We start from the raw sequence: 12697 nt of genomic DNA on the forward strand, positions 1-12697 counted from the left end.
GTGGAATAGGGATTGAATTATCTGTCCAGTTTCTGCTCCACAGTATGGGAAGAAAATCTGCAGTTCCTACCTTCAGAAGCATGCAATAAGTGGTATAGAATAGTTAAAAAGCTGCTCATACCAAGTTATTCCTTACTTTTAGCAACTGGGAAAGATCAGTAAGAATAGAAAAAGGATTATTATGCAAGAGAATTAAATTGATCCTTAAAAGATACTTGCCTTTCCCTGACTGAACTCTAGCCAGGCATGATCTCATTGGATACCCTAATGGAGGTCTTTGTTCCATTTAATGACACTAAATAGTATCTTCCTTTGTAAGAATCATTTTAAACTGCTTTTGTTCTTCTGTGGTTTTGAGTTTAGTTTTTTCTGGGTAAAAGTAGCTGCTTGCTTTTTTGGGTGTTGGGTTTTTTTGTTGTTTTTTTTTTTTTGTTACATTGGATGAAGATGAGGCAAAATCTGGGGGAAGGAGTTTTGATGTAATTTTAATGGCTCTCAAGTATTTGTCAAGTATTAGCTAAACTATTGCCACTGTTTCATTTCCTGTTTCTCTTTCCATATGATTCTCTATTGGACTAAAACAGCATGATCATATGGTCAACACACAGTATTCAGAAGTTACTACTGAGTAGCTTCATCTGAATACATTCCATGAATGACTTAAACTTGTGCATTCTTTGTCCAATCAAAAAATAATTTGAGCTTCATTCCACTATCATGTAAAAAAGTTGAGTGAGCGTGCAATTACATTCACCCTTTTTCCTCTCTTCTCTTTTAGCAGCAGATAAATATATAGTATTTTCAGATTAAAAGTAATACACAATTCTACAAAATACATTACTAGTCTTTCTGATTGTAAAGTCAGCTCAGTCCTCTTGTTTTCTGCTCTTCAGCCTCTTAGAAGTGCTGTCTGACCACTTGAATGCTGAAATTGCTGCTGGAACTATTACTTCTAAGCAGGATGCAATGGATTATATCACCTGGACTTATTTCTTCCGTCGACTTATAATGAACCCAACGTGAGTATAAAATATAAATGCAATTTAATCTAAAGGTAACTTGAGGGTAGAGTTGATCCAAAGGTGATCCTGCTGCTGTTGAAGTCCAGAATACTTAGCACTCTCCAGTGTAGGAGCATTACTGGCCCACACATGGAATAAAACTTGTGTGCACATTTTTTTAATACTTTTTACTTTAAAGATAAATGCATTTCTTGGCAGATAATTTTACAGTTTAGTGACAACTATAAAATAGCCTTATTGAGAGGGCTACATCAGCATCCTTAAAATAAAACTCCAGATTATCACATTCCTGTATTTATTATGTGTTACTTTTTTTTTAGCTACCATATTGATATGTTCTGCCCAGTTTTCTATAGAAAACCTATTAAGACCTGGATTTTCCTAATAAATGAGAGAATAGCTATCAGCTGTTTCTCTGTGATAACGTTTACTTTCATTAGAGTATCTTCATGAAACCATGTGTGCAATATTTTCAATGAATGTTGTCATCCTGCGTAGCTCCAGCTGGTATGCAGATCATTCTGAGCTGTTCCAGCAATGTAGCCTGCCCTTGCCACAACATTGTTTTGGGTAAATGGTGTGTTACCTATCACATAATCATTCAGCCACCAAAAAAAAAAAATGTGCCAAATAAAGAATTAGACATTTATAACCCTAAATGTTTCTTGATGTACTCCAGATTGTTTTATTTCTGAAGTAATGTTAATTTTCTTAAGATTTGGCTGGGTGTGTGAATTTTCAGCTGGGCTCTTCATGGGCAGCTGTTGATGGGTGCCTGAAGGTGATTAAATAGTTTCCTTTAATTATTTTTTAGTCTTCATTAGTTTTGAATTCAGCCCTATGCTGAGAAATTTCCACAAAACAGGACTTCCATCTAATCTTCTTGGGAAAGAAAAAATGAAGTTTTAGAACTGTAAACTAAAAAAACCACATATACAGTTCTCTCAATTCATAGCTAAGAAAATGAATACATTCACATAGAAGGTATTTCTGTCTTGAGAGCGACAGACAGCTAAATTCTGGTTTTGTCTTGGCAAAGCTCTGTTTACATCTGTGACTTTGGAATTTACAGGATCCATACTACAACTGTTAAAAACTATGCCATTGCAGACACTGTTCTTTTTAGTATAACAAACAAGTAATGTTATTTTAAAATGTCTTGCTCTTGAATTTCTGTGTTAAAGTGATTTTCATGATTTTTCTTTGGCAAGCTTTGATCATTAGATTGATTTTTAAGACACAACATATAGCTCAAAGATAAATGTGGAATATAAAAATATAGTCCTTTGATATAGGAAGCGAGTTCTTTCCAATATAAATGTTTATTGATGTTCCTTTTTTCTCAGCAGTTTCTTTAATGGGCACTGTCATGGAAAGGAAATCTGAACTTATCACAATATCAAAACTTTAAGCAGAAGTTCTGCTCTTCTGAGAGGATTATGGGGTGGGGGCAAGAAAAAAAACCCTGTATTTCATAGTGAGATGCAGATCCTTTGTAGTGAGAAACAAGATGAACAGATCTTGGCTAGACAAGTACATAATGGCAGGATAAGAATGCATATTGAAATTTCTCATAAAATTGGAGTCTTTCATTGGAATGCCACCCATACAGGTTGGAACAGTTCACAAGTTGTGCTGCTTTGCCTCCTGTCTCATCTACACAGAGGCACTCAGCATTCTTTCTCAGCATTCCTCTGTACTCAGTCATGCAGGGAGAAAAATGGAGGACATTACTGACTGTGTCAGAGAGGTCACTTCTAGATACCAAGTGCAAATGCAATGGATGCCCATGCTTGCCAGTCTTTGATATGATAATAAATTATATTCAGTTTCATCCAAAGTTACAAAACTATCCAATTGCTGGACCTACTATGTGTGGTATTTCCAGACCTCCTACAAGCCAAGCAGTTGCTGCATGGTCATTGTTTGAACAAGATATATCAAAGGAAAACTGAAGAATTTTATGAAGTCAGTGAGACTTGAGATTAACTGAATAAATTGCAGTATAGTAAAGGAGTTTACTATGCCATAGATGAACATATTGAATGGTTGATATTACCAAACAAGAATTATTTGTGGCCTTTAAAAATACAAAGGTATCAGTTTTGTTGTGTTTTGATTTTTGGTTGGTTTTGTTTTTTTCTCACAAGAGGAGAATGGCTGAATTTTGGTTTGGGTATTTACACAATACCTACTCGGTGTCACTCGATGCAGTGTTCTTTATCATGTCTGCCCTGAAGCTGTTTTGTTGACTTAGTCTCCACTGTGAAACAAGAACTATTTTCTAGCCAGCAGGTGATTGTACCTTGGTGGTGAAAAAGTAATTCCCATATGCATGACTGGTAAATTGCCTTGGGATTCATTGGCATAAAAGTCATTGCATGCGATGCTGTAAATCCCAAAAATAATGGGTTTAGATAATACGTGGAAGATTTATATTCTCATTTATTGCCAGTTTTAGCTATTTGTATATTAAAGCTGCATAAACAAATCAAGGATCATTCTATTCCACTCCAATATCATAAAATGCCTTCCTGAATGCCTACAATTTGTACTATTAAGTAATGTTAATCTACCTTTGTCGTGAAATAGAGATTAAAGTATTCTTTTGCCCTAAGTATCTGGGTGTCTTATAAGCATGCAATCATTACAAAAATCATTATCAAACCATTTTAGTTTTCTTGTTTGATAAACCCCACTATCTCAAAATCTGTGAAAAGGAAAGAGGAGCAATTGGGCTGTTTCTTTGGGAGAGTGGAGTATCTGAGTACTAGTTTTGCTGAGAGACATGCTGACTAAACATGTGCCTGTTGCTCAAGAGATGATGTGCAAATGAGAGGGGTGATCCAAGTAAAACTGTTTATCAGAGTGCATCAGTCTCAATATCCAGAGTTTCTTCCCTGCTTTCCCCCCCCCAAGCAATTATTCCTAAATCCAGAGGCTTTTGAATTTGCATATTAAGTCAAAGTTTCTGTGCTACTTCAGGCAGGTACTGCAATGTGTTCTCCTTTCCACATACAACTGTCGTCGCTATGTTCTTTACTTAGCCAAGATCACACAAGACAGATTAGCAAAATGCACAGTTCTTTGAAAGGGGCTATTTTGAGAGGCTCATCTATCTCCTTTCCTTGGCCTTGACTGTTTCATTCTTTTACCCTTACAAAAGATTATAATCTGCAACTTTCTACAAAAGAGAAATGGCCATGGGAAACGTTTTCCGTAAATCAGGTTATGATATTTTCCAGATACATGTGCAGTAAAAGAGAAATAGAAATTTACAACATATGTAAAGTTAAATAGAATCAGCTTTCATTTGGAAGGTTAATTTTTAGATATTCTGAGAGCACACATCACATCACTGTTATAATGTGTGGAGGTTTTTAATAGACTTATAAATGTATATAAGAGTCTTAGTGTGTATATACATATACACTTTAAAAATCAGTTTTCTGTGTAAATTATTTGTGAAGACCTGAAAAAATGTTTTATTAATTCATTGTGAAAATCATATTTTACTTACTTTGTATCAGTCCTAAAAAATTTTCTGGAGTAAAACAATAATGAAGCATAAAGTATAATTAAAATATCTCAGTTTGATGCTTTTATCATTATATATTTTGCTTTAAATTTCATTTTCTCAGTATGATCAGCTGAGCATGTCTAATAACAAATGAATAAAACATTTCAGTAAAAATTACAATTATATACTGTTCCAATATAGTTTCTGGTATTGAGGTGACAGCTAGTATCAGCTAGTCAGGATAGAAAAATATGTATTTCAGTGATAAAATCCCAGTTATTCAGAAATTTAGGGCTACTTTGGAATTCAGTCAGGAGGCAATTACTGAAGAAACTAAGTTTAAGGCAAAATGGAGAAGTTTGGTAGGAGCTACTGAGAACAGAAGCTAAGAAGGTGCAAGTACATTAAACTGCAGTAATAACCAATATCCATATTTTAAGTTGGTGAACAGATATTTCTCTGGATGTATTCTTTCTTTTACAGTCATATTTAGATTTGTGTGCATGCATAGATACTTCATAAATAGCTATAAACATTATTATTAATTTCATAATGAGAGCTTTAGTTTCATTTAAAAAAAAACTTCTTTTAAATAGTTAGGGTCACACTGATGTGGAAAGTACAGGAGTGTAGTTCAAGATATGCTTTTACTAAGCTATCCACAAGAATAAAGTTTGATTCTCTCAGACGGGGAAGCCCTCAGACTGCTGAGTATTTTAACCCCCTCCTGTTCCCCAGTCTGCTGCAGTCTGAGGTGAGGATGCAAAGCTGGAGACCCCACATCTCCCCATTCAGAAGGAAAATCACATAACTGTCTTCCTACTCTTGGATATTATTTATCTGTACAAATTATATGTTAGAATATATACTAGGAAAAAGAAATGCCCATCAATATACAAGCAAATCTTCATGTTCCTCTTATTTCTGAATTCTCATTTTATGAACACCACGTAGGAGGTAAAATTTTAATTAGAAGCACTGATGTGGAGGCAAATACCTTGCCATTGTCAGAGAAACTGGGCTCTTTTTTGATGTGTCTAAACAACTACAGCATACAATATACTAAGAACTGATTAAAGGTAGCAATAGATCTGTTTCTCATACCTGTCATAAGCAAATATTTACAAGAAAATAGGATGCAAGTAAAATACAGGTAGAGATTACAGGCTGCAGCATTCGTGCATGCTGTGTTAACACATCTTAGCAAGCCAGTCACGGACTTCAGAGTCAGTCAGCAATGCCTTAACAACAGAAGTGAGTTGGTACATTGGTTCATAGCTCTGTGGCTGTGAGGATCCATCAATTGTGCCATAAACTTAGTACCATTTCTGTGGTACCATTTGAAGATGGAATCTGCTGAAGGCCAAAAGCTGATGAATGAAAACATAAGCAATTTACAAAAAATATTATCTGTGCTTCCCCCATACTTCTTCATAATAAAATTCTGCTTTCGGGACTAAAATCTGAGAAAGCACACTTTCTTGCTTGCTATCAAGTGAACACTGTAGTTTCATCTTTTTTTGTGCATTTTTTTCAAAGGCTTTCTGGCTATCAAGTTTTTCTTTCAATATTTTTGGCTGACTCTGCCACTGATTTTCATTACATGTGTCACTATTACTACCGTATAATCTGAACATAAAAAGCATGGTGCTGTAACAAATGACTTCACAGCATTGACAGTTATAGCAGGACCATTTCAAGGCTGATGAAAAATTTCCCAGAGAGATCTCAGGTCAGGCTTACATAAGCTAAACAGGAAATGATTGCCACCATTCACATTAAATCCTAAACGTTTTGTGTAACTTCATCTACATTTTATGTTCCTGCACGTCTCTCTGTCTTTCTCAGCTGATGAAATTCCACACTTTCTTAGATTAGAAAAATAAGTTTCTGTTTCAGGGTTTGTTGTTCTTGCTAGGCTCGACGAGGTTTGAGATTTTAAATGTATTATTTAAAACCCAACAAAAAGTTCCTTCACTTTTTTGATCGCTTGAATTTTACGTACTTTGTAAATTTTTATGATACCTAGGGGTTTGTTATTACTTTTTCCCAATGGACTACTAATGGAAGTTAGCCTGTCTAGCCCATGTGCTAGATGCTGTTAGGATAAAACTGCCTTTGACTTTCACACCTCTCAGGGGACGAGTAATTGTTGTGTTCAAACAGCCTGTAATTGTGATCCCGCTGGCTTTCTCAGTACGCTTCTGGCTATTAGAATCATTAAACAACTCAGCACCTGTTAACAGCATTGTAAATATTCAACCCTGCTTGTGTGCAGGTTGAGTCCAATATAGGAGAAGGCTTACAGAGCCCAGCCTCATAAATTAGAGCTTCTGACAAGTCAATTATTGTGAAACTGGGCTTCACTGTGAAATAAATGAAATGGTGTGCTGATAAAAAGGTAGGCTGTCTGTTTATAGCAAAAGGAAAATAATGACTAGATGATTCAATGCAGTGGGCATGAAACTGCATTGTTTTTATTCTTTATCTGTAATTAAATAGTTAGGTAATATAGCTTCATAGAGGAACTCACATACGATGCAGGGTTTATACTTGGAGCATGACAATTTGCAAAATTCAACTTGCATTTATGCCTAAGCATTCAAAATACTGTCTCACGTCATGATACTTCTGGTTTTGCTAATGATTTTAACATAGTCTTTCTAGATGGATGGCTTTGCTTTTTATTAGGGGAAAATGTGCTGAGTGACCAAGAAGCTCCTGTGGGTGTGCTCAAAATTATATTTCCCCCATTATAGATAATAGTGAAAACACACTGGTACCACTTCACTCAAGATTACAGACCATTTAAAATTTTTCTTTACATAGTATTGTTTGCACTAGGCAGCTATATAGTTGTTCCTCTGACAAAAAAACTGCCAAGAATCAGCAAACTTCAAATTTGCACAGTTTTAAGAAGGCATTATAATGCCTTTTATGATTAGAACTTCAATGTGAAATACTGCAAAATGAGGCAGAGCACAAGATAAAATCTGTCTGAATTAGTGTCTTAAGTTACAGTCTCAAAAAAGAATTTCAGTGTATTGGCCAGATCTCTTCCTTTGTTTTATCAGTATTCATCATCAGTGTTGTGGTACTGCAAATAACAGTGCTGAAATGATACGGTGAAAGTGAATACCATGACAACAAAGTCCCTTAATTATAATCATTTCAGTCTTGTGATATTAAATATAGAGAAAAATACTAATGAATCATTAGTGCTTTAGTCAGATAAAACAGAATCACATTTTCACATCCTTCACAATCCTCACATCCTTCAAATTACGTAGCTAATTTGCTCAATTGTTTTCAGAAGGTAAATAAAATGTCATAAAGTAATTTGTGCTACTAAGCAGAGTCTAAATGTGCTTAGTGATGTCAGGAAGATAAAAGGTGCAGATGGAAATATTGACTCTCATGAACATTAAGTTGCACTGAAAACTTAAGTTGGAGTACTCTTGCTACAAATAAGATCTTTTTTGCATGAGGCTAACAATGAGTGGCTACCCAACACATTAACTAGTCAGTCAATGTTTTGTTCTTTGTTTTGTTTTCATGTGGAAATAGCTATGTTTTAAATATTTGAGACCATCTCAATGTGAATCCATATAAAATATCACAGAGCTGAATATTCCACCACCATGTGTATACACTGTTGTGTATTCATTGTTGTTGGCTAATGTAGCTGACTTGATTCTGCTATGAGAACAGATTTTTTAAAATCTTTTTCTTATAGTAGTAATGTTTTACTTCAACTTTACCCAATTATATGTGAACATACAAAGCATCAGATATTTAATCCCATAATTTAGGATTAATAACAATGAAAAAACATCTGGAAATTACTGTACTCTTATTTAGCATGTTGGCTATTGCTAATAAAAATGATAAATGTTAAAAACTCTGTTTAAGAAAATAATAATGCAAGTCAGATTCTGTCAATGAAGCATCATGGAAGGAAGCTTGTAGTATATAAAAAACAATTTCGTCTTTGAAATTTGCTAACAGCAGCATTACAGTAAACAAAATAGAGCTTAAATCACAGAATGGGATTCATCTACCTGAACAGAGCATCCACAAATGCATTGTATAATGTTCTGCTTTTCATCAGTGATGACATTTTACCTTATCCTAAAGGGAATATATAAAATACTTCAGATAAATAGTATTTTGCAAGTGCACGTTTCTTTCCATTGGCAGTTAAGGGAGTTAAAGACTAACTCAGGTGTAGGTATAACTATGTAAGATCAGCTGAAATGAATGTCAGCACAGTGCTTTGCAGCCTGTTGCTCACATGCACAAAATAACACTGGGAGAAGCTACTCCCCATTACAGCACGTGGTGGTGTATCCAGAGGGGATGCTGGGTGCATCGTACCAGTGGGAAATTTTAGCAAAGCAACTAGTATGAAAAAAAGGAGCATGTTTCATCATTGCAGGACTCTCAGGAGTCTGTACTGTTTTGTATTATACAGAGTTAAGTGAGCAGGGACAACCTTTTTACTGTGATTTTTAGCATTTCAGTAAATCATCATTTTTTTCATTTGCTTGGATTCCACTTGGAAATGGCATGATTTAATTGCCCTGCTTCGATTCAGCATTTTTAAACTTCATGAGCGTGCTCAGTTTTTCTTTACTGCTCATTGAACTTAATTGTTACTTTCTGAATTGATACCTCTGTTGAATCTATGACACAAGTTCTTACTACATTTATATCTGGAGTTTTCTAGGTAAAAATTCTCCCTTAAATAATGCTGTATTGTATGAGTAATATTCTGATAATATAGCTTAATTTCTACATGTAATAGTGCAGACTTCAGTCACTGGATACTTTTTATATGCTAGCATAACAATAGGTTTTGATACACTTTATAAACTTTTTTCCTTCATAGGGATTACTAATAACTGCTGTTACTATGTATAGTTTACCTAAACAATTTTACTTGAAAATGAATGTGTTAAATAACTTTTTAACAATTTTACCTTTGAGAATGAAATGACACAGAATTCTAAAAAGTAAAAATACAAGCATTTGGATTGGTGTATGGTTATTTTTTCAAGAGATGTCACTATATGCCTAGTTTTTATTTTGAGAGTTCCAGGATGTCAGAACAGTTGCTATCCTTGGTTGTTTTTTGTTTTTCTTTTTCCTTTCTCTTGAAGTTGAAACCCTGTTACTTATGTTAGTATTGATTCTTCACTTTCACACTTATATAATCAGGAAAATATACTTATGCAATCAGGAGAACTTTCCCACTAACAAAACATTGCCAGTCCAGTTCTGTTTCTATCAATCTTTCTATTAATAGATAAATTACCATTTCTCCATATGTACACGCTCATGTTATGTTAGTTACTCCCACAAACCAGTTAATGATGAATTTCTTGTTAGACTATATAAGGGAATAGTTCTGTGTTTTTAGTTGCGTAATGTGAAATACATAAATGGATTATTCCTGATCCAAGTATCTGCGTATTATAGCAGCCTCATAAGTTCCCCTACAAGACGTTATTGTTCAAAAACTTCAGAGTGTAAAAAGTATTCATGAAATGCATCTGTTTTCAATTTTATCTAGTTACTATAATTTGGATGATGTGAGCCATGACACTATGAATAAGTACCTCTCAAGCCTTGTGGAGAAATCCCTCTTTGATTTGGAATGTTCCTATTGTATTGAAATTGGGGAGGTAAGTCTAATCTATACCTTACAAGATTCAGTGAGATAAATGCTCCTAAATATTGGGAGCAGCAAGGTACACACATGGTAGTTTGTCTGTGGAGCCATTTGTAAGACTTACTATGAAAACTGAGTTCAGTTGGGATTGCAGCTAACTTATTGTGCTAAATCATTGTTGCTATTCACTCTCATAAAGTAGTCTTAAAATATTCTAAAGTTTTGTAGTAACTTTATACTGAGCCAGATGGAATCCATGTATGTTTAATTCCTCTTCTAACAGGATAACCGCAGCATTGAGCCTCTGACATATGGACGCATTGCTTCCTACTACTATCTCAAGCATCCAACTATTGGGATGTTCAAAGATCAGCTGAAACCTGAAAGCAGCATTGAAGAATTACTCTCAATTCTGACAGTAAGTGTTGATATTTTTGTAATTTGAATGTATATAACTTGTGAATCTTAAAGACATGAGTGGGTGAAAAACAAACCAAAAAATTAAGAAAAACCTTTCTTCCCTGAACTGTAATTTTTTGTCTGTTTTGAGTAATATACCTCAACCATTTTTTATGTTTGAAGTGTTTCATATAATCAATACGTTAAAATGACTGTATACACCTGTTTCTCATCTTATGTCTCTTTATAGTGTTCAGCATTTATACAAATCTGATACTTATTTTTTCCTGTTAGGTATAAATGCCTGAATAGTAACAACAAATTAACATCCTAAATCTCTAACAGGGCCAATCTGGAAGATACAGCAACTTTTAGAAGTGGGGGACAGGAAGACCTTTTCCCTAAATTGCCATCTTTTCCTTCTCCCAGCTGCCTCATGATCCCTGAGGTCATAAACTGTAATAATCCCAGCTCTTACAGTTAAGTCTAGTGACTGTTACTTTTATATTCATTATTTTTTGACATGCTGCCAAAATTTCTCTGAGGAGAAATAGAAGGAGGAAACTAAAAATAGTGCTATTCAACAGTTTGCAGCTCAGCAAAACCTGATAAGCATTTATAAGGCTAGGAAAGCCACTTTTCTAGTACAGAGACTTTCTTTCTGATAAATTTAAATCACCTGCTGCAAACATTAAGTGTTACAGCTCAGAAATAAAGGCCACAGTAATCTTTTATAATGGAAAGTGTTAGACAACATAAATAAGGGACTTGCTTCCACTGACCCTGCAATATCTGTTCTTCTGTTGTTAGAAAACATTGCAAATTACATGAAATGAAATTCCGTGCATTTAGGTGAATTCAAATGGTAATCAACTACAACTCCAGTATATTTTGTATGTAAATAAATGAAACTGTAAAGAGAAAGGCCCACTAGTGAACAGAAGTCAAATAATACACTGTTAAGTATTCAAAATGAGAGCTTTACTCCACTTACTGCCTCTTTAAAATCCCTCCTTCTTCTAGAGAAAACTCTCCATCAAGAAACTTAATTTTTTTTTTAGATGAATTTGGACAGGAAAAGTTTGAGATTAGCATTAGCAGAGATGGCACTGCCTACCTAGTGAGCAGCATATGGAAGTTAAGTAATGGAAGCAGAACCTGGTGCTGTCTATCAGGACTGGCTCAGACTGAGCTCAGCCCAGACTCAGGGCTCCTCATCTATTTAAACAGATTGCAGCTATGAAGCACAAAGGTAAATGGCAAATATTTCTGTGGCAGATGAAACCTAGGATCCTACTGTTGGTAAAATTTAACATGAGATGGTAAAATTTAACATTCATTAATCTTGCTCTAATTCTTCCTAATGCTTTTTTCTTTTTTTTTTTCTTTTTTTTTTCTTTTTTTTTTTCTGAAAATATAGTCTTGGAAGTTGTCCATTTACCATCATAAGAGGAATGAGAGTAAAAATAAAATTGTTTAAGGGCCAAAATATGCCACGTGTCAGTTTGAAAGATGAGAAGGATGTATGAATGTTGGATGCCAATATATTGCTGACAATTTTTCTTACTTTTTATGGAGATGTTGATTTTCATAATTACTAGTGGAATTACTGTCATGTTTCGTTAAAGGTGTAAACTGAAATGCTTTTTTCAGTATGATGTAGTGTTGGAAATAATTGCCATTTCAACAGTGTTACTGCCAAGGATTTCTTTTTCCCCTAAAACACTGTGAATTAATGAGTTTTATAATTATGGCAGTTGCTTCACACCTCTATTGTTAACCAATGACATTACATCTGCCTTGCTCCACTGGTGGCCTCCTCCTTCTTATTGAGGCATTTAGCAGTTTTGGCAATGGGGAATTACATGGCATGGGGTAAGTAGTCTAATTGGCTATAAGTGAAAATCCTGAGGGAAAAGGGTATTTTAAAAGTAATTTGAAGAATCTCTTAATGATGCTGGAACTGAAAGTTGTAGCTATAGTAGATAAAGGCCTGTTATCATTGCAAAACATAATTATAATGTGATTATTCTGCTGATCATTGAGTTTTAAAGTTTTGAATTTTCAACTTTGTTATTTAAG

General features: G+C 34.5%; 1 protein-coding gene across 1 annotated transcript in view; it reads left to right on the top strand.

The window, feature by feature from the left end:
* The window catches only part of ASCC3 (activating signal cointegrator 1 complex subunit 3), a 249751-nt gene that overhangs the window by 198711 nt on the left and 38343 nt on the right, over positions 1-12697 (top strand). Inside the window, exons 34-36 of the mRNA XM_030448254.1 lie at positions 894-1019; positions 10118-10229; positions 10500-10634. Coding sequence (XP_030304114.1) covers positions 894-1019; positions 10118-10229; positions 10500-10634 — 373 coding nt within the window. The remainder of the gene's footprint in view (positions 1-893; positions 1020-10117; positions 10230-10499; positions 10635-12697) is intronic.

Source organism: Calypte anna, chromosome 3 (assembly GCF_003957555.1).
Source record: "Calypte anna isolate BGI_N300 chromosome 3, bCalAnn1_v1.p, whole genome shotgun sequence".
NCBI lineage: Eukaryota > Metazoa > Chordata > Aves > Apodiformes > Trochilidae > Calypte > Calypte anna.